Consider the following 22,202-nt stretch of genomic DNA (forward strand, 5'->3'; position numbering starts at 1 on the left):
ACAAGTAAATCATAACCATTAGTTCTTGAAATAATTCAGTTCTTTAACCTTCATTATTGCTTTCGAATAATGACTACTTTTGTAGCAGTATTGATTTGGTTCAAAATGTAGATGACTTGATTAGAAAATTACTTTGACCGATTTAGTGGAATATGTAAAGGAAGAATGGAAGTAGAATGAAAACACGGTAAAAAAGTGTTTTAAGAAAAGGAAGTGATTAAACAAAAGAATAAGTCAAGAAGGCAGAATTTACTGAACGAATACTAAAATAGTAAGCATATTCAGAGGTTAGTAAACAAAATTTATTTTAAATACTGTATTTGGTATTTCCAGTATTTTTCATTGCGCTCTTCATTTGTTTAAAATACAAAATTAATTACCCCCTCATTTACAATATTTAACATATACATCAGTATTTTATATTCGACATTTATTTCTGTTTTACAGATTAAATACTTGTTCTGAGAACAGGTTTCATCTTTGTATGATCTTTTTACTTTTCCATTGTTGTCATCAACTGAATTATCTATGTTATTAGTTATATGAATATTATTTGACTAAATTTGTGCAATTTTAATGAAAGGAATTTTTTCTTTGCTTCCAATTATGTTTTTTTTATTAAAAACATTAATTTCCGTAAACCTTTAACAATAATTATTATGGCCACACAGCAATGTTCTCTAAGGCAACCATTTCTACAACCGACCAACATTGTCTGGAACCAGTGCTCTCTAACACTGCTTCCAGAACCCAAAGAAATCTAGTGAGATTTCATTGAGACTTTATTTTGGAAGATTTCACTGTATTTTTAATCATATTGAATTTTTAAATGTTCAGTTGTATGTATAGAAGATTATAATTTGCTCAGTCCAGTATTACATTACAGGAATTATTAATTGAAACGGTAATAATTTTCTCAAAGGTATTGCTATGTTTGATCCTTAGGATTTAAAATAAAAATAAGTTTTATCAAAAGACATTATGCAGCATCTATGACCGACCTGATTTCAAACAGATATATGTGTGATACATTTTTAAAAATGTATTACAAGACATACTTTATACTATTTAAAAATTTCACTTACCAAGTTATAAATTTTCTAGATGCCCTCCAACTGCTGCACAAGTAAAATCAAAACTATAGCTGAATTCTTCTGCAACCTGTTGCAAACAGTCGTCTGTTACTGAAGTCACTGCAAGTGTGATCCTGGTTTTAATTCATCCAAATAAGCAGCTAATGGTGGAATATAAACACTTTGTATCACATATCCTGCAAGAAAAGTCACAAGGTGTATGTCTGGGGATCTTAGGGGCCAAAAGTTTAGTACCAAGTGTTGGGTTCCTGTACATCCAGAATTGAGGTGATGTTTCATTTAGAAACCAATGAACTTGATTGTGTCGATGTATTACATAGAGAGATTAAGATGGGCAGGCCACCATCTCAAAATCTCAAGATAAGAATGTAACTGTATTTCTTTCAAAAAAGAAAGGGTCCCTAAATTTTTGTAAATGAAATCACATAAAAAACATGAGCTTTTGTTGATTCTTGCTCCTGCTGCACAATCTCATGCAGATTTTGAAGTCCCTATATGATACAATGTGACATGAAACTATTTCTTAAATGAAATTTTGTTTCATCACTAAAAACCAACCGCGATAAGAACCTACAGTCTTCCATATCAAATAAATACATATCACAGATATTTTATGTGTTCACAAAGAGCTTTTTACCAGCTGTAATTGATATGGTCTGAAATGCAAGTGCAATCTCAACAGGCACCAATCAGTAATATGAGGGAATGCAAGGTCTTGGTTAGCACAATAAACAAATCTTAGCTGATAAGCCTCTTAAATTTGTTTTAAATTTTCCTTGAAGTGCACAGACATCCTGGATTCTACCCCTAACATAAACACTCTGATTCCTCGAATTGCTTATAACAGCGATGAATGTTCTCAGCCAACAATGGATCAAACGCTGTTTGATCAATGAAATGCTCTCAAAACATACGCTGAATCGTTATTACAGACTTTGTCTTGCTAAATTGCAGAACACAAAATACATTCTGTTGCATAGACACCGTATTTTTTACAACTGAAGTTAGTGTATGTTTGAACATTAGTATTGCAATCTGGCAGCCAGTATTTGTAATTCTAGAAAGCACACTTTTGAATGGTACAAATTTCATTCACTGATGATGTATAGTTGTACAGGTGTATGGTTTTGAAATGGGGGTCATTCTTTACATGTTATATATATAATTTATTAATTTGAATAAAAGATAAATTACATTTTAATTGATTTCAAAGCTTAAATAAAGTTACTGATTAAACTCACTTTGAAAAACATGTTATAAAAATAAATGATTATTATTTTTTATAGCATCATCTGTTGGTTAAGCCCACTGGGCTGTCTAATGGTTAACTCATCTTCACAAATTGGTTGTTTAACAGCTGATCTTCAAAGTTGAAGGTTCTCAGGTTCAAATCCTAGAAAAGTTTAGTTGCTTTATATGGATTTCAATAGTAGACAATGGATACCAATGTACTTCGGTAGTTGGGGTTTCAACATACCATCTACTGGAAATAATGTTCAAAGGGCCTTCAAATGTGAAACAATCCAAAATATTTTTTCTAGAGATGTTTAATTGATTGCTGGATATGAGCCAGTGATGTATTTTCATCTCATGCTTTTTTATCCTATGGAACCTTTTGCCCCTGGACATAAAAATGTGATTTGTCAGAAAACATGACTCTTTGGCCCAGTTAGCATGTGCATTACACCATGTTCATGGTTTATTTCTACTTTTTAATATCTTTATTTAATAAGCAGTTTAATTAAATGAATCCAACATGACTGAGAATGCAGAAACCTGTGAAAGTACTTTTGTGAAAATAAAGGTATCTCTAATCTCAATATTCTATACTAGATGGTTTATATTAATAGAATTTAAAATATAATTTAACATTACAGAAGAATAATATGAATCTTAAAAAGATTAATTCAATAAAATAATTAAAAATAAACATATATATCAGCATGTTTGTGGCTGTACCAGTTCAAAACGTAGATAAATGAAAGTTTTTATATAACTAAATAGTTTTTATGAAAGTTTCAGGTTTAATGTCTCATCAATTGTAACATGCTTAACAACTATTATAAACTAAATTTGTTCAGAAAAGATTCATATTAAATTTAAAAAATGTGGCATTACTGTTTTTCCTTTCTGTAATCCTTATTTGTAAAATGCTTAATTTATCTGCTAATAACATTTAAAATTAATCAACTTAGTCAAGTTTAAATGAAGTGCAAAACATTTTTATTTAGAATTAGTCTTTTTTACAATTAAATATTCATTATAAATCAGATATGCAACTTATTAATTTAAATAGGCATTTTTTGACAATTGTATTTGTGGAACAACATTATTTACATATTAACTTCTAAATTATGGTTATAATTGCAATGGATATTAATTATGATTATTTAAGATGTCATCATATCATAAAACAGGATACTTGTAAGTTTTCTTATATAACAATATTAATGTACCAAACAAGGATGTGATTGCTAAAAGAATATAATGTACATTAATTTTTAAGCACAACTCTGAGAAACTTAACTAAATTAAATTATATTGTTTATATAGAATTAAATATATTATTATATCTCGTTAACACTGCTTTACTTTTACTTTGCAGTTTAGTTGATGGGATTTTTTAATTTGCCTGATTGAAATTTTGTTTGTTCATGTTTTGTTTATGAATTCAGGGTTGTTATCTACATGGGTTCTACTTAGAAGGTGCACAGTGGGATATAAAAAATAATTGTCTCCAAAGATCCTGGCCTAAGGTACTGATATCAGATCTGCCTGTTATTCATATATTTCCAGTGGAAACTCACCGTTTAAAACTTCAGGTAATCTTTAACAGATCAATACACAAAGCTGTGTATCCATTCCAGAGCTGTGTAATGTTATTTCAGTCGTGATTTCTTGAAAATAGTAACTCCTATTTATAATGGCTTTTAATGATTTTTTTTATAACATTATACCTTTAGAAGCTTATAGATGTCATCAGTATTTATGATCTCTATATTGGCACTCCTTCACTCCTGCCTCATATTGATGGAATTTAGATAATTATATATGCGTTAAGGTTATATTTTGAGTGTGTGTATGTATATGTGTGTGTAACGAATCCAAATAAAAGTACAACAAATTCCATAATAAAATTTTGTTTACTTAAATGAATTGTTTTTGTATTAAACATTTTTTAATTGTAATATTTTGCTCGGCCCATGAAAAAAGTTTTCTTTCCAATTTGGCCCGTAGGCAAAAACTGTTGTCCACGTCTGTGCTAGAAGCATTAGTTTTTGTTGATAATACTGCTTATACAATTTTGTACCAATGAAGCCTTAACAAAGACATCTTTTCACACGTGACTCAAGGTGATTTGCTCATAGACACATTTAACCACGGTCAAGAATTAACATTTATCCATCCATGCCTGTTTGACTTCCACTACATTGTTTGCTGTGAACCAACACCATTTAACAACCATTCTTAATGTTCACTAGAAGTAATTAAATTCACATAATCTATTCATCCATCATAATTAACTCAAATAAATATTAGTAAAAATTTTGAATTAAAAGTTTATTTTATAGAATTAAATTTTATTAATCAAATAAATCTTTCTGTAAAATTATTTTATATGTTTTATTATGGTTGTAATTTTATTAAGATATTGGTGATACAGGGATCTTTACACCTATCCATTTACATGGTGCATACATTTATATTAGATAATGAAAGAAGCTTTAACTTTTCCATATCCTTTCCTGACCCTTAAACTGTTCTGCATTAATCATAATTTTACATAAAATCATGTGATTTTTCCATTACTTCTATCCAATTCACAAGAATAAAAAAATAGTTTATCTACAGCTCTGTGCCTGTAATCACTATTATTATCCTATTCATAATTAGATATCACATGAGAGAATCATTAACCTTAATCTAAGAAAATTTATTGTCTACACTTTACAGCTTTAATACGTAAATTCTGTACAAAATGCAACAATAAAAAAACAAAAGATATTAATTACGAACAGAAAAATTATTTGACTAAGGCCCAAAGAATTTTCTGTCATGTAGACTCTCAAAACAATTCAAGCTCAGTCACCTGATTTTTCTGAAGTAAAAAATAACTGATCACTTTACAATTAATTATATGCCAATCAGCATGCATTGTCTTTATAATATATATATATATATATATATATATATATATATATATATATATAGGGAAACTTATATCTTTTTAATTGCTTCTACTCATGTTACTGATGAAAGAAGATTGTGAGACTGAATTGGATTAAGTTATTGTTTGAATTACTTGTATGATTTTATTAGTAAGTAATGTAGTTTGCAACTGATGAATTACACTGGGGAACAAAAAAGAATTTTTTTGTCTCAGGAAGAAAAATATATGATTCTGATAGTATTTTTTTCTCCTGAATTCAAATATGATATTGGTTTTCCCCCATCATGCAAGGTTTTTTGAGAGGCAAGCATTTATAATCTCAAACATTTTAATACTTTCTGCATTCTTAATTACACAATATTCTAACATTTGACTCATCTAGAAAGTAAGAAATGACGATTTTCTGCTGTTTTGCCTGTGAAGCATCCTTCTTGATGGTCCAACAATAATTGGCCAGCATATTAGTATTCATTTGCCTTGATACCTGTTTTCCATCGCTGAAATCTCCTGACGAAAGTGTTCCCCATGCTCATCGGTCCCTGCACAAAAATTTTCCGGGAAGAAATCTCAGTGCGAGTGCAGGAAGTGTACTTTTAAGGACATGATACAACCTAAATTTTTATAAGATGTTATATGATCATTGACAATATCAAGGTAATTTTCCACCTTTCGATTTCCCAAAAAACTCTGAGTAACATTTTTGAATGCTTGCCAAGCTGCTTTCTCCAGTGGATTCAATTGTTCCTCAAACTTTTCATCATGCATTAGTGATCATATATGTGGACTCACCAATATTCCTTCTTTAATTTTTGCATTAGTAATTTTAATTTTAGGAAACTTCTATTTTAACTAGATGAAATCAGTACTATTTTCCACGGCCTTGACAAAATTCTTCATTAATCCTAATTTCATGTGTAACGGAGGTTGATACACATTTTTAGGATTACACAATGGGTCATGTTTCAAATTTTTCTGTTCGGGAATGAGTGATTCATGTTTAGGCCATTCTTTTCTAATGAAATGGTTATTTCTGTCCTTGCTATCCCATTCACACAAAAAACAACAGTACTTTTTTGTAACCAAGCTGCAGACCAAGAATAAGTGCAATTACCTTCAAATCACCACAAATATTCCATTTATACACTGCATATTGAAGCTTTTCTAATATAAATTTTAAGTTTTTATATGTTTCTTTCATACTAACAGAGTGAGCTGCAGGTACTGATGGAATTTATTGCCATTGCCATTATGCAGAAGCACAGCTTCTAAACTAACTTTAGAGGAATCAATGAACAAGTGTCATTCTATTGGGTTATGTTCATTACAAAGTGTCTCCATAAGAAAAGAAATCTCATTACAAAACATTAAGCTGCTTTCTTAAGAAAAATAATCTTTAAATTCAGAATGATGATTATGATAAGTACATATCTTTGTATTCTTTTGAAGAAGATTCCTTCCTTTTAGCCAGGAAACAAGCATTTTAAACTGTTTTTTGGATAACTTGAGATCGTTAAGATTTTCTTGAGTCAGTAAATGAGGCTCAGCTGAACTGCCTTGTTCAAAACTTGTATCACCAGAATCTATTTCTTTTTCTTACTTCCATCAGACTCTGAGCTGTATTCATCTATTGTCACATGTTCTGGAGGCTTTGGTATGGGCAATTCTTCACAGTTTGGAACTGGTCTCATTGCAGATTGCAAGTTAGGGTTCACTACTGTTTGCTTTGATTTTGACGTAATCCCTTGAATGTTTGTTAAGCAGAACAGTCAGAAGAGTGATCTTTGGGTTCCCTCCAAATCATAGGGATGCAAATGGCATGTGGCGTATGCCATTTTTCCATGCATTGAGAAGCCTAGAACACAATAAACAACAGATATGTGGCCAAGGCCCATGTTTGGTCCCTGACGTTACACCCAAAATAAAGTTCATAACACTTTTTTACTAATGGAGTAAGGTTTTGTCTTTGGAACTCGAGCATCACTTCACCACATACATAACAAAAATTGTAAGGGTGATTTAGACAAACTACAAACTTAGCGTTTTGTAACGGTTAATGAAAGTAACAACTAATTAAATGAAATAAGTTGTAAATATGTAATACACAATAAATAATTCAGACATATAAAGTATTCATAATGATGTGTTTACTGGTTCACTACTTTCACAACTGGCATCGTTCTGATGTGTGCTATACTAGATCATGTTTGTACATGTCTATACACATCTTAACCTGCACAACAGTACCAGTTGTTACCCTTTGAGTTAGCTCATTTGTTTCAATCATATTTACAATGCTCTAGGAGCTTTTACTTGACAATGGACAAAAAAAGTTTTAAAATATTAAAAAAAAATAAAATAACAAACTGTGGGTGATAGAAAAATTCTGAATATATATTTGAAAACAGGATAAAAAACTAGATTAAGTACATCTATTGATACTTGTGATACAAAAATCATGTTGACCAGTGTTATTTATTTATTGAAATTTTTTACTTGTTAATACTTGATGTGCAATAGATGAAAGGACCAGTTTGTGTAGATGTGAGTGGGTGTGTCCACATGCACAAGCATGTGATTAATAACATTACTATAATTATCATAAAAATAATAAATTCAGTATCAAATCTTATACCAAACAAAATATGTGACATGTGCCTCTAATTTTTTTTTTATATTAGTCCATTGTTTACACTAACTCTGATGTAAAATTGCCCTAAAAACTCAAAAACATTCTTGAGAGATATATCAGTAAAATATACCTGTTAAGATTCATGTATCCTTTCCTCTTTATTAATTGTAAATAAACAAACTGTATCTTCTTATTTTTGTAAAAGTACATGAAGTGGTTATATTCATTTGGCCTATTTCACCAGCTAACTTTTATAATATTACTATTAATTATTGTATTGTGCAGTCTAATTATATATTTAATGTAGTCATCATCTACAATGCATTATTCATTTTAAACATAAAACTTCAAATATGAAACATGTAATGGTCATTATAACATATTAAACTTATATTTAAACAGATTGAGCAATGACTATTTATTTTGATTCTGAACCAGCGAACTTATTATGTAGAATAATGACATTTAACTAAGATATTGAACCAAAGCGGTTTGTTATTCAACAATACCTTCAGAAAAAATGTAGTATTCTCTTAAATTGTGAAAGTTAAAAGTATGAAACTACATTCAGTTAGAGTAGCGAGATTATTTTACAAGATCATATTGATGTTATAGCTGTATGTCCCTTATAGTAAATACAATTTTTCATAAAGTGGGAAAGATACAAGTAAGAAGCTACATATAGTTGTGGCAGTGAAATTATTTTACAAAATCATACAAGTAGATTAGCTGTCAAAATTTAATTTAACATCTCAACACAAAATTAAATTAAGTTGCTATTAGATTATCTTATCTATCATTGTTCATTGTGTAGCATGCCATTCTTATTATTCTTTTAAACCTTCCTTGTTTTCTTAAACAATATGATGTATTTAATTTTTAAGTAATACCTCAAGAGAAATTCATTTTCACCTTTTTTTGTTGTCTAGATATGTCACTTCATATCTTTTTACATTACTTTCCCCTTTTACATATATTCTTATATATATATATATATATATATTTTTTTTTTTTTGTAGCTTATTATGTCTATTTAAAAAACAAAATATTTTAGATATGCAGTTGATCCTCACTGCATAACAGGAACTAACAAAAAATTCTGTACCATTTGTGTGTGTGTGTTTTTGTGTACGATTAGTTTTTACAGTATACATTCGATGAATATGTTGTTTGGTGTCTTAAGTAATTTTTGCAATGAGTTACCTACATGAATAAAGAGTTGTTCTGAAATTTTGTGTTAAGCTTGACAAAAATTTTATGAAAGTATAAAGAGACTTACAAGTAGGACTCTCTGAGCCACACATAATGCTGTGAGTGATTCAGGTTTTAAAAGTAGTCTAGAACCTATCAAAGATGATACTTCTCAGGAAAGTCCATTGATATCAACTGACATATTCACGATGCCCAAGTGAAGAATTTGGTGATATCGAGTCGATTTTCAATGTTTTGTGAGATAGCAAAAGAGACTAGGAGTTTGATGGGTTCATTTCATGAAATCCTAACAAAAAAATTAGAGATGCATCTTGTCACTGCCAAAATTATTCTGAAACTCTATCATGAAAAGCGATATTCATTTTTTTTGACATCAAAGATGTTTTTCACTATGAGTACAATAATACAAGATCTGCAGAGCTGACAAAGAAGTGCCCATTACTACCTAGAGGTCATCATCTCCATAAAAATGTAAGAAAGAAGAGATCTGAACTTTAACAAAACAGGTATGTGCTTCCTTCACTATTACAATGCAGCAACCCTTGCATCATTTATAATTAGTAAATTTTATACAAAAAATTTGCTCAGTGTCATCCTTCATCCACTGAAATTACAATCATAGCCCCTAATTAAAATGTATGTAAAATTGGGCATGTATTTAAAAGTAGAGTTCATATAAGAAAACTTTCAGAATGCCTTGAAAGTGTTATCAAAATGTGCATGCCAGAGCCGCACTTGTGAAACTCAAGTTGGAAAAATGTATACAATGGGAAGGAGAATTCTCTGAAGGAGATTAATTGTATAATGCTGTAAATATTCAATATTTTTTTTTTTTAAAAAAGGTCACTTATATTTTGAATGCACCACATACTTAGGTGTTACCATTTATAAGGAAGGTTCCTAGTTCATATTTCAGAATGCTTGACATTTTTTCGCACTAACTTTTATATTGTATTATTTGAAAAAATAATTAACCTATTAAAAATTAATTAAGCTATTAGTAGTAGCCTGGAGGTGGAGAAATACATGCTTAAAGAATTGCTATCATACAATGAATTGTCTTATAAAAATTGCATAATTGTCTTATAAAGGAAATTAAAAAAAAATTGAAAAATATTGATTAGAACCAACCAAGTAATGTTTTTACCACTTTTAAGTTTGATGAAAATATTCAATGTGAAATTGGTTTCTTAATTATTTCTATTCTGGGTTTAAAAAGATTGTCATTCTATTCAGACAATTACTAAGAGTAGTGACATCCATTGTCTGTTGTTGTAAACATACCATTTTAAACAGTAGTACAAATAAGTGTGGTATCGAACTTTGAGCAAAGTTTTAATTACTTTACTAAGAGCTTCTTAGAATGTTCTTAACACATATTATGAATATGTTTGTTTCAAAGAATTCATTTTTTTTATAATAAATTTTAAATATACAATAGGGTAATTTTAAATCTAATTCTAGATGAAAGGTAAGAAATCAAGATAGTGTACTTTTTGTTTAATTATCTAATGATTAAATTATACAACTAATGTTATGTTATACAACTAATTTGATATTTATAATTTATTTAAATGTGTTGCCACTAAACACATTAACATGTTTCATGGGGGGAAAAAATATTAGTAAGACAAAACACTCATAATTTTATAACAATTTATTCAAAACGAAATTAAATTAGTTCTTGTTTTTGGTTTCTACAAATGATAGTTCCAACATAGCTAATACTTTGTAAAGACCATTGAACATTGACAAAATAAAATGCCAATATACAAAAAATAATGATATAAAGATACAATGCTAATTAAATATGTTAAAATATTACCCAATGTTATAGTTATTATTATATACCCAATGTTATAGTTATTATTATATTGTAGTTATTATTATATACTCAATGTTATATTACCCAAATTATTCAATTTCTTACTTTATACTGTCCACTTTGCCAACCAGTGTGAAAATACATGCTAACACTTCAGCATTTTCCTTTGGAATCTGTTGATGTGCTTGACAAAGCACATACAATGTTTTCATAAGCTGAAAACAAATTTACAGAGTGAGTGAATGATAATCGTTGACAGTAAACTGTGGAAAAGATGAACTGTTTGGTTCCACTAATAATGGAAACTACATGATTTTTTAAAAGCTCACATTGATAAACATGGAAACCCTGATCAAGATAAATTATTTAACCTTTCATCTACAATCTGTGACAGGTTGATTGAGATAATGGGTAGAAGCATTGTGAGTATATTTAGTTGAGACTGTATAGTTGCATACAGTGTGACTTTCTTATGGGAGTTTATAACTACTATTCACAATAAAAACATTTTATTTAGTTATAGTTTAGAGTTTACAAAAGACATTTATTTATTGTTACTACTAAATCAACGATTTACTGTCAGTGGCCCTAGCTATGGTGTTTTATATGTTATACTGAAATTAAGTAATACTGGATATCATCTCACAAAAAATTGTAATATTTATGAGTGATGGATCCAGTGTTATGCTCAGGAAGAAAAATGGGGTAGCAGCAATTCTCAAAAGAGAAATACCACACTTAACTGAACAACAATGTTTAGCACATAGGGAAGATTTAGGATTAGATGATGCATGAAAAAATGTACCTATGCAGGATATTGAAAATTTTATTAGAACTGGGTAGACAATGTTTCACCAATCTAGCATCACAAAGAAAAATTTCAAAGAATTAGCTTGAGTGTTAAGAGCATGATGTATCATTTTAACCATTAAATGAAGTTAGATTGTTATCCAGATATTTCGCAATCGGTGTTTTAGTAAAAAATTACGATACATTAAATGAGTATTGTAAAAGTCAGATAGCAATGCAATGACCACATTTGTAAACATTGTGAAAAATTCACAATATCAGGTAGCAATATTTGCTTTGGAGAAGTATTTGACAAGCTTACATCCTTATGCAAATACCTACAAAAAAGTGATTTAACAATTATTGATACTCATTAGTATGTAAAAATTGCAATTAATAAAGTAAAAACTCAATATTTGGGACACAAAATCTTGTGACAATGTAAAAAAAAATTATCAGAACGTAAAAATGATGTTGATGCATTAAGTTAGCTATAATTTGATTTATTGAACATATTTGTTCACGTAGAGAGCAGATTTCCAAATGAAGAATTAAAAAATTGGCAATCGTATGATAATAAAATTATTATAAATTTAGAAAAAATCTTGATTTCAGAAAGCAAAATATAAAACAGCTTTCCAAAAAAAAAATATTTAGAATTTATGGCAAATAAAAACGTTGATTTAGATAAAATATTGAACAAATATTCAGAATTGAAATTTAAATTCTAGTGAAAACTAAACTAGGATTGTTCAAGACGTTTAGTGATACCTTTGTCCAAATTAACCCTGAATTATCTAACCTTTCCTTTCTATATAACATTATGGGAACTTTTCAAGCACCCAGTGCAGACTGCAAACATGGATTTTCTGTATATCATAAAAACAAAACACTGAAACAGACTTGAAAATGGACACTTCGGTGACCTTAATTATGTTTAGCCAATAGTCAAGAGGTAATGTAAATGAAGTTTATAGCAAATGGATTTCTATGAAAGACAGAAAACAAAGAGTTATGAAAAAATTTTAAATAAAACAAGTACCTAATTATTTATGTTTAAATATGTATACATTTATATGAATATATTGTATAATTGATACATATGATTATAATAGCAAAAAAAAAAAATTTTCACAAATTAATTTTTAATAATTTTTTTTGCCACAATTGATTTTTGTGTGCGCTGTTCTGAAAAAATTAAAGGGAATTTTGAACATAAGGGTTGTGAATGAGTCTGGATATCCTGAAGAACACTTTGTAGATTTTAAAGGTCAAACAGGAAAAGAATTTGTTGATTCAGATTTTGAATGTCATGGGTTTATATAAAGAAATGACACAGATAATAGTTTGTTAACACTTCAAATATGTTTGGGATCTACTCTGGATTACAAAGTAGACTAAAAGATGCAAATTCATTGATACTTTATGTACCATCCTTTGCCCACTCCCTTAATTTGGTGGGATATAGTGCAGCAGAATGCTGTAATGTTTCTAAATCATTCTTTGACTTGTTACAAGGCCTCTACAATTTTTTTTCTTACTACCGATTGATGGAACTTGCTAGAATGATTTTTCAAGCTTCGTGATAAGAATCTCTCCATAAAATCATTGAGATTAACAAGATGGTATGCCAAGGAAGAAGCATGCAAAAGTCTCAACAGAGATTTTTAGGCAGTTACAAAGGCTCTCAAAAGCATGACTAACAGCCAAGATTAAAATGGAAAAATAAAAAACAAGGCCAAAGGGCTTTTAAAAAAACTTATTTGCACTGAAATTCTGTTTATGCCATCGTTATGGGGGTGACATTCTCATCATTATGGGCTGTATCATTCATCCGAAAAGATAAAATCATACCACATAAATCTTATGATGCTGTCAAAATTTCTGATTGCATTTGTGGATGAACTGAAAGGTCTGTTTAACTTCTTCAAGATGGCAAGAGAAAAAAAACTAATGACCTCCAAACTGTTCTTGAAACTGAATTTGATGGTGAAAGTGTAGAAGACAGACTTAAAAGATCAAGAAAAAGGAAGTTCTTTGATGAACCTGACTCATTTGAACCAGAAGAGGAGGAAGAAGAAAATACAGACCATGATTCTTAGTAAGCTTCTTTTGGACTAGATCAAATGAATCACTATCTATATTGAGTTTCTCAGCAGATTCTCCTTCTTAACACATTTACGCAGACTGAATTCCTATGAAATCCCTACAGGAGCGCCATCTTTGCAGGAAATTTATGCAACTGACATTGAAGAATCTTCATTTGTCATTGGCTATCTTCATTTAAAAAGACTTTTAAAGGCAAATTAGATAATGCCAATCCTGAAGAAATGTCACAATTGCAGATTTCTAATTTAGAAAAATCTTCAAGACTTATATCCTAACTTATTTGCCTTAGTGTTTACATTTAATATCCAGGTTGGTGTTGATAAATATTTTAATGGAAAGGGATTAATTTTTCCAATATGCATAATTTTAAATTTTAACCATATTTTATTGTAAGGATTATCATCATAAATAGTAGTAGTTTTTATTATCAATGTATTTAATTTTATATATGTGTGGTTACACAATCTTATTTTATTATAAGACTTATTGCTATGTCCTAATTCTAAAAATTGTTCTCTTTTAATTATCAATAATATAGCATAATAACTAAGATTTGGCATTGCTTTCGCAGAAAACTTTCATTGCTTTATTGTATTGTATAATATTTTTTATATTTTCTGTATAATTTTTTATTTACTGTTACAGAATACACTTAGAACACCAGTTTACACTACATCAGCACGTCGTAATGCTATGGGTGTCGGCTTAGTATTTGAAGCTGATTTAAGATCAACTAAACATTCAAGTCATTGGATTTTGCAAGGTGTTTGTCTTCTTCTTAATCAAGATTAAAAAAAATGTAAATGGATTCACAATTTATATTATAATTTTTAAATATTTTATTTATTTGTTTGTTAATAAAATAATTTTGGTATTTTTGTTATTTATTTTTTCATGATAACCATTAATAGACTAAACTTAGTTTATTATTTAGTTAGAAAACTGTAACATGCTCTATGTCTGAGAAATCTTTGAACCCCTCCCTGCAGTTAACATGGTGCTATTGTTTTGAAAGTCACACTATATTTGATTACTAAGAAACAACTCGTTTGCTTTCTTCTTTCAAAAGGCTTAAAAACCTTTAAAAGCTACACAATTACAGTGTCAAAAAGTGTTTGGGGACATGTTTTTGGATGCAAAGTAACAATGTACGGAGCAAACAATCCCAAATAATGAATACATTTTGTAAACCTACCTTTTAAAGCAAAAGTATTTGTTCAGGAGAAACATATATTTGCTTCTGGCAGTGTTAAAGACAGGCCATGTAATAGATGAAAGAAGAAACAAACATGTGTTGCCATCACTGATTTGATTGAGCAATCTCCAATTAAATCTATTCATAACTAAGTGCTGAATTTGAACATGTTAGTAACTAAGAAAAGAACTAAAGAAAATCAGTATCATCTTAAAAAAGAAGATTTATTACATTAATTTAATAAAACTTCAAACTCTAAGTAATTTAAAACTTCACCAATTTTAATAAAATTTACATTTATAACAGTAATTGTAATGTATAATACAAGTTATTTATACTTCTAAACCATTTCATGGAGTTATGCCTTGCTTTTAGGAAATGTTGGTTTGGTTTCATAAATAAAAAATTATTATAATCAACATTTGTTTTTTAAACAATTATTATTTTTTTTAAATAATATAATTATTTTATTAGTAATTTCTTTATTGACAGATTTCTTCACTTTTCTTTGTACAGTTTACACATATATTATTCTTTATATTCATGTGTGAACAATATTTATAGTATTTTTTTTCCTTTTTTGAAATAACATAATTTTATCCAACTGAAATCTAGGCACATCTGAATTAAATATTATCAGTTTATATGTATTATTACAATTTACTATTATTAGATGCAATTTATGATAATGTTCTACGTTTATTATAAATCTATGTGAATTATTGATAACATCAATTTAAGAATTTAAAAAGTTGCTAATACTCATTATATGTTATTATTACATAACACAATGAATATGGGAGAAGATGTTTGTACAAATAAAGTCAATTTGTTTCATATACAGGATAAGAATCCTCATTCATTCAATATTACCATTTTACATTGTTCTATCAGTTATACTTGTTAGCAGACCTTGTGAAACAAAAACTAAACAAAGAGAACCATGGGTATGTTATATTAGTTATTATTTATATACATTCATAAAATTTATTATTATTAATATTCAAATTAATATATTAATTTATAATTAATAAAATTTTGCTGTTATGGGTGCTTGATCCTAGCTTTGGAATTCATAAAATAATTTTATATTTTACCAAGTTTGTAAAACACTGGTTGAAAGTAGTTTGGTTAGAATTTGGTTAGAAGAGTAGTTTGGTTGGTCATAGCTAAAAATAAACAGCATTAAATAATCAACAAAAAAAAAGAATTGTTATTAAACGCATTTAAGAAACTGTTTTTTAATAAAACTTATTAATTTATGACAGCTGGCACAAAAAGGTTTCATTTATATAAAAGTTTCATTTCACGGTTGTGCTTTGGTGATCCCAGGTTACCATTGGTTTTCTCACTGTAAATTAGGGTATAATTGTTAATATAACAGGTTAGTAGATTCCATCGAACAACATTATCTAAATATAAGACAGCTTATACATGGTAAAATTACCACCTTGTTATTAATTAAAAGTTATCTGTGATAACATTAAGAATGTTCTTAATCCAATGAATTCCTTTCTCTCTCTCTCTCCCTCCCCTCCATCCCTCCCTATAAAAAGTAGCCCAGATATTGTAAATGATCATTAGATTTAAGTTCAACTTTTGACTCATATCTATAATCAGAATACTGAATCAGTAGGGGATGATATAAGTAAAGATGAAAAATTGGCTTTTAAATTTTTTTTCACTGAATCATGTAACTATATATATATGTCTTTTTTGTTAGATTTTCTGATTAATGGAGTTTATAAAAATTGTTTTCATTCAAGGAGGTCTCTACCATGAAATTGATTCTTTCTGCTAATTCTTTTATGCAGTCATTATGTTGCTTAAAAAGTTAACTACTTATTCTATTACTCTACTTCCTAGTAGAGTAGAGTGACAGAGAGACTTTCTCAAAACACATTATCATGTAAAATTTGTTTTTATTTTATCCCTTAACATTTTAGATTATAGCCTGAAGCTCTGGTGTTCAATTTTTATCAATTAAAAATAGTTAACTTTTTGTTACCGCATTTAAACAGTAAAATTAAACCTTAATTTAAGTATATTTTTAAATTTATTTCATGTTATATAATCACATATACATATTAGATTTTAAAAAAATTTATTAAATGTTTCTGAAACTTTTATGCTAATATAAAAGGGTTAAAATTAGAATTATCTTAAAAAGAAAAAGTTTATTCAATTAGTCAGTTTTAAATTTTGACTAGTAAAAGAGGTCAGTCAATATCTCAAAAGTTGAGCAACTTTTGCATTTTTTCTATTTATGTACATACATTTTAAATTATTGATAATTAAATTTCATCAGCAAAAACATGGCACAGGCAAATTATGAAACAAGCAGTTGCCATAACCTATTTGTCACCAATTGATTGATTGAGAGGTCTGAGTTTACCTAACGGTCGCCATTATTAGGGGTAAAGCCTAATAGGCTTTTTATCCCTAGGATAGGGCAAGAATCCCTGACAAGCTTTCAGATAAAGCCACCAACCCCTAGGAAACAGCTGTTCTAATCTTTAACAGTCAACATGGCCCTACTAACAAAATCAGTGTGGCAATATGATGTATGCTATGATACCGTCTCAGGGAAGACAGGATCAAGGATAAGAAAAAATTATGGTACAGGGAGGTTAGCATCAATACATATAGGGACTGTTATAAATGACTGTGACTGTTTATTTAGTTTTATGCCAAATTATAAATAAGACCATAAACAGATGTTCCAGGACTTATTCCCCGAACTTCAGGTACTTATTCAGAAGACCAAAATGAGCAAAAAGGTTCATATAGGTTCATAAGTCCTATTTTACCTTGTTTTTCTATTGATGCCATTTTGTGATTTTTGACAAAAAAATTATTTCTCAGAAATGGGTAAATTTACCTCAATTAAATTTGCCAAATCTAAAACTAGTGTCTTATTCTACAAAATAAAAAATTTTGAAAGCGTCATCTTCAAAAATTTCAAAATAGCAGCCATTTTAATTTAATGATATATCAGGAAGGACACAGTTATACATTGTGAAAATTTATTATTTTTGAATTAAATTATTTTTTAATTAAAAAAATTATTACTCTTTAAAGTTTTTATTTTGAATTTTTAAGGGCATCAATTATTATAGTCATTAGCCCTATTCTATAAAAAAAAGAAAAGATTCTTCCCTTCCTTATTAAAACACTAACAAAATAGTCAGAAGAGTAGTCTTGTCAAAACAGATTGACTTGTCAAGACTGGTCGACTAAAGAAAGACTTGTCAAGGGATATGAAACACACATAGTGTAAAGGGTCTGTTGAATAATTTGCCACCTTGGTTTAAATTTAAATTTTTAATTTTTGCTACCTTGGTTGGATTTAAATTATTCTATGTATTATTTTATTCACTGGTTCATTGATATAAAAAGTCTTTGTTTTGATTATATCTCAAATTATTTTTATTATAATATTCAATTTTTTTTACCCTGCCTCCTGGAACTGGACCTGCAATTAATTATTAAACAGTTCTGGGAGGTGCCTTCGCCTCTAATCGCCAGATGAGGGAAATGCTAGGCCCGGCTATTCTGTTCCCGGCCTCCAGCAACTGGGACTCAGTCTTTGGTGCTTTGCCTCTAATGGGGACACCCCTGAAGGGGCAGCTCTGACAGGACTTAGTTTTTTAGCTCAGGGGCATGAGAGTCCCCACACTTCATCACCACCGCCCACCTGTGCGAGCATGGGCGAACGGCAGCTACGTACGAAGCTGTCTCTCATCCCCTCGCTTCCATATGCCCTACCGCCATGGCTCTCTTCCACTCGGTTCTCCTCTCTTGTCATAGAGGAGAACAGAGGTCGTCACATGTGCGTACAGTCTCCTCTTCTACGCACAGAGTCCTTCAAAGTTCATTAGTAACTTAACCAAGTTCTTGACAGTCAGCGCAGTTTTTTCACTCACCACCCGGACGTGACAAGTGTATGAACGCCTAAGGTCTTACCACACCTCAAGATACTTGGCGGCCTACCATGATTGGACCATCGCTCCCTCTATCATCGGGAAGGGCACCAACCCCCGCCTTACCGCCATTGGGACAAACAGAGATTTATCGCAGGACAGATGGAGCCCTACTCCGGCCATCCACTCAACGCCCATCGCGATAGCGGCATTTGTGGCACGCGTCACCTACTCTTAGGTCTTTGCCACCACCACCAGGACTAAATCATCAGCGTAGGCGATAAGCGTGACACCCCCCCCCCCCCGGGTATCGCAATCGGAGGGCCCCATCGTACTTGATATTTCTAGATGGGGACTCAAAATGGAGTCCTGGGGCACCCCCACACGTTGATCGGAACCAGAGATCACTGTCACCAAGCTTGTATACCAGCTCCCTTCCATTAACATTGTTTTCTAACATCCTCCTAAGATAGCCGCTCACACTCCACTCCCTCAGCGCTCGGAAGGTGTCCCAGCTAAGGGAGTTAAAGGCATTGCGGACGTCGAGGAGTACCACCACCGGAATCTTGTATGTCCTCCAAGTGCCCACCGCTGCTGCATCCACAATCCTCGTCACCGCGTCGACTGCAGCGACTGCCCAGGTCGATAGTCATATTGCCTCGCGTGTAGCCATTCATCATAATCTCCTCACACAGCCTGATTTTGAATGAAAAGTTCTAACATCGAGAGTGTAATATAAGTGTAACACTATTTGCATTGAGATAATGAGTTATTTATGCCTGAAATGGGGAAATGATTTTTAATGAATTTATATGTGCAAATGTTTGCCTGACTACAAGAATCTAATAAGATTCTATATGAGTGATGATTACCATATATGTCATTGGTGTTGCATATGGCTATTGATAGAAGTAGTGTATTTTCATTTGACTGATTATTAAATAAATAATAGGTATTGCTTTCAGGCTTATTGCTATCTAAATTAGAATCGTTAATTTTTTCCATGTGAACGAGTGTATTATGTTTTTTAGTACAAATCGTACATAAAATTTTTGAGTAACACTCAAAAACCTTTATTTAAACAAATAAAACAACGATTATTATGCCCCAAAAGGTTTCTGCGTTCATTGTTGGACAAATTTAAGGATTCTTTAGATTATTGTAATGGTGGTTTAACTTACAAAACAAACATTGCTTAGAATTACATTTTGAATAAAAACTGATGAATTTAAAGTAAAGCGTTTGGTTAAAGATTTGGTTGAATTATTATAACGCTGTCCTTTGGTTTCGTTATTTGTTTTCACTTGCGTGTTTGAAGTAAATGTATTTATATTTTTGAGAAGTTATCGTCTCGAATTAAGAAATTTGATAAAATCATTGAAGGTGGGAAATCTTTCATTTGGCAACTTTTCCATCCATAATCTTGAAGTATTGTAATTCAGTTTTGATGTTAGAAATTGAACGACAATAAATTCATACTTGTTTACAGGAAGTTGCATTGCTTCAAGCGAATTCATATTTCAGGAAATTTCATTAATACATTTGGATAAGTATTTACGGTATCTCTTTTTATAGAATCTTATCTTAAAATACGCTCAGCTTTATGAAATGTAATTATATATTTGTTGTCACATCGTACCCTTAATAATTCTAGAGCAATAAAATAATTTTCGTTAGTTATTGGCAGATCTTTAATGATAGCTAAGACTTCGTCCTTCAAAGAAGAATGTAGATAGTGTATTTGTTTAATATTATTTAAATCAATAGATGTATTAAAATAGTGCTGCCACTCTTAACACATTACCTCTAACTACAGGTATGTTAATGTGTTGTGTTTGTTTAAATATTGTATTTGAATTAATTTCTTTATTAGATGATTTTTTATCATTATTAGTATCATTTATTAAATGTTACAATTTGTTTCCTATATTACACAAATCTTACTCGACTTGTTCACGATACAAGTCGAGAAAGATTGATAAATCTTATCAAATCCCATTTCAAGCGGTGATTGAATGATATTTGTCTTGTAAATTAGAAGATTCCTTAATTTGTAAGTCAATTCTATTATCTTGTGAGGGATCAAATTTCTCATTAAAAGTGCGAATTCTCGTTATAGAGGCCTTTATTGACCCTCTTTGTCTTACAAATTGTTCCAAATCCATAATAGTATTAAATAACTTAAATTAACAATGTGAAATATTAACAGAATAAATTAAATATGAAATGAATCAATGGTAATATATAAATGACTAAACAATGTAAATTAATTGCAATAATAGATTAAAAAAGATATTACGTAAATGATGATGTAGATCTAATTGTTGCAATCTCTTTATTGTATTAATTTTTGCGTATTAAGATTCTTGAAATTTTAGATTATATCCACGATTCTGGAAGACCAAAGATGATGATTCTTCAAAATGTTCAAATTATATCCGAGGTTGTGGATTATATCCGCGGCGGCCGAAGGACCAAAAATGTCGAATAATTTGCCGCCTTGGTGTAACACCTCGATTGGGTTTAAATTATTCCAAGTATTATTTTATTCGCTGGTTCATTGAAATAAATAAAAGTCTGTTCTTATTATATCTCAAATTATTTTTATAATAATATTCTAACTTACGCGTCATATATGTAACGTTATTAAAAATTAATTATAGGTGACTGTTAAATACATGTTGAGTCTCTGATGGCTGATACTAGACTGACTATTCTAGTGGAAGCCAGCATAAAGTAAAGCTTGGCTTTCAGCATGAAGGGAGCCGAGTGCACCTGTCCGGAACTGTGTGCAGTCGTCAGGAGCTGTGTTCAGTTGTCCGAAGGACTTTTAAAATTTAAAAAACTTTTAAATAAAATTTAAAGTTCTTCATTATAATAAAATTTAAAATTCCTCCTTTTTATAAAATTTAAAGAACATGAAATGAAACCTGAGTCTTAACAGGACCTTTGCCACATGAAAACAAAAATAACGCACTAAAAACACTTAACTATTTCTACCAAAATTTTGTAAAAAAATTATCAAAATAAATTCATATCATAAAAAAACTTACGAAAAAACAAAACACATGAAAACACCAAAACACACGAACTAACTTCTTACATTCTATCGCCCAGGTTTACCCTTAGGCCATCCTTTCTTCCCTTTTTTTCATTTTCCTGAAGGCCTCAATGTCAAACTCCACGAAGTCAGAGGCCTTGGAGATGGATTTTTCTGATGCTCCTCAGAGTCTACACTCGATGCACTCTTCACTA

At 30.1% G+C, this 22,202-nt stretch overlaps 2 protein-coding genes across 2 annotated transcripts in view; both read left to right on the forward strand.

The window, feature by feature from the left end:
* Positions 1–14,621, forward strand: part of Dhc98D (Dynein heavy chain at 89D) — a 392,049-nt gene extending 377,428 nt beyond the window's left edge. The window contains exons 80-81 of the mRNA XM_075354119.1: positions 3,770–3,916; positions 14,475–14,621. Coding sequence (XP_075210234.1) covers positions 3,770–3,916; positions 14,475–14,621 — 294 coding nt within the window. The remainder of the gene's footprint in view (positions 1–3,769; positions 3,917–14,474) is intronic.
* A 1,205-nt stretch (positions 14,622–15,826) lies between these two features.
* Positions 15,827–22,202, forward strand: part of LOC142318141 (uncharacterized) — a 48,001-nt gene continuing 41,625 nt past the window's right edge. Inside the window, exon 1 of the mRNA XM_075354681.1 lies at positions 15,827–15,971. Coding sequence (XP_075210796.1) covers positions 15,831–15,971 — 141 coding nt within the window. The 5' untranslated portion in view covers positions 15,827–15,830. The remainder of the gene's footprint in view (positions 15,972–22,202) is intronic.

The sequence above is a fragment of the Lycorma delicatula genome, chromosome 1 (genome assembly GCF_047948215.1).
Source record: "Lycorma delicatula isolate Av1 chromosome 1, ASM4794821v1, whole genome shotgun sequence".
NCBI lineage: Eukaryota > Metazoa > Arthropoda > Insecta > Hemiptera > Fulgoridae > Lycorma > Lycorma delicatula.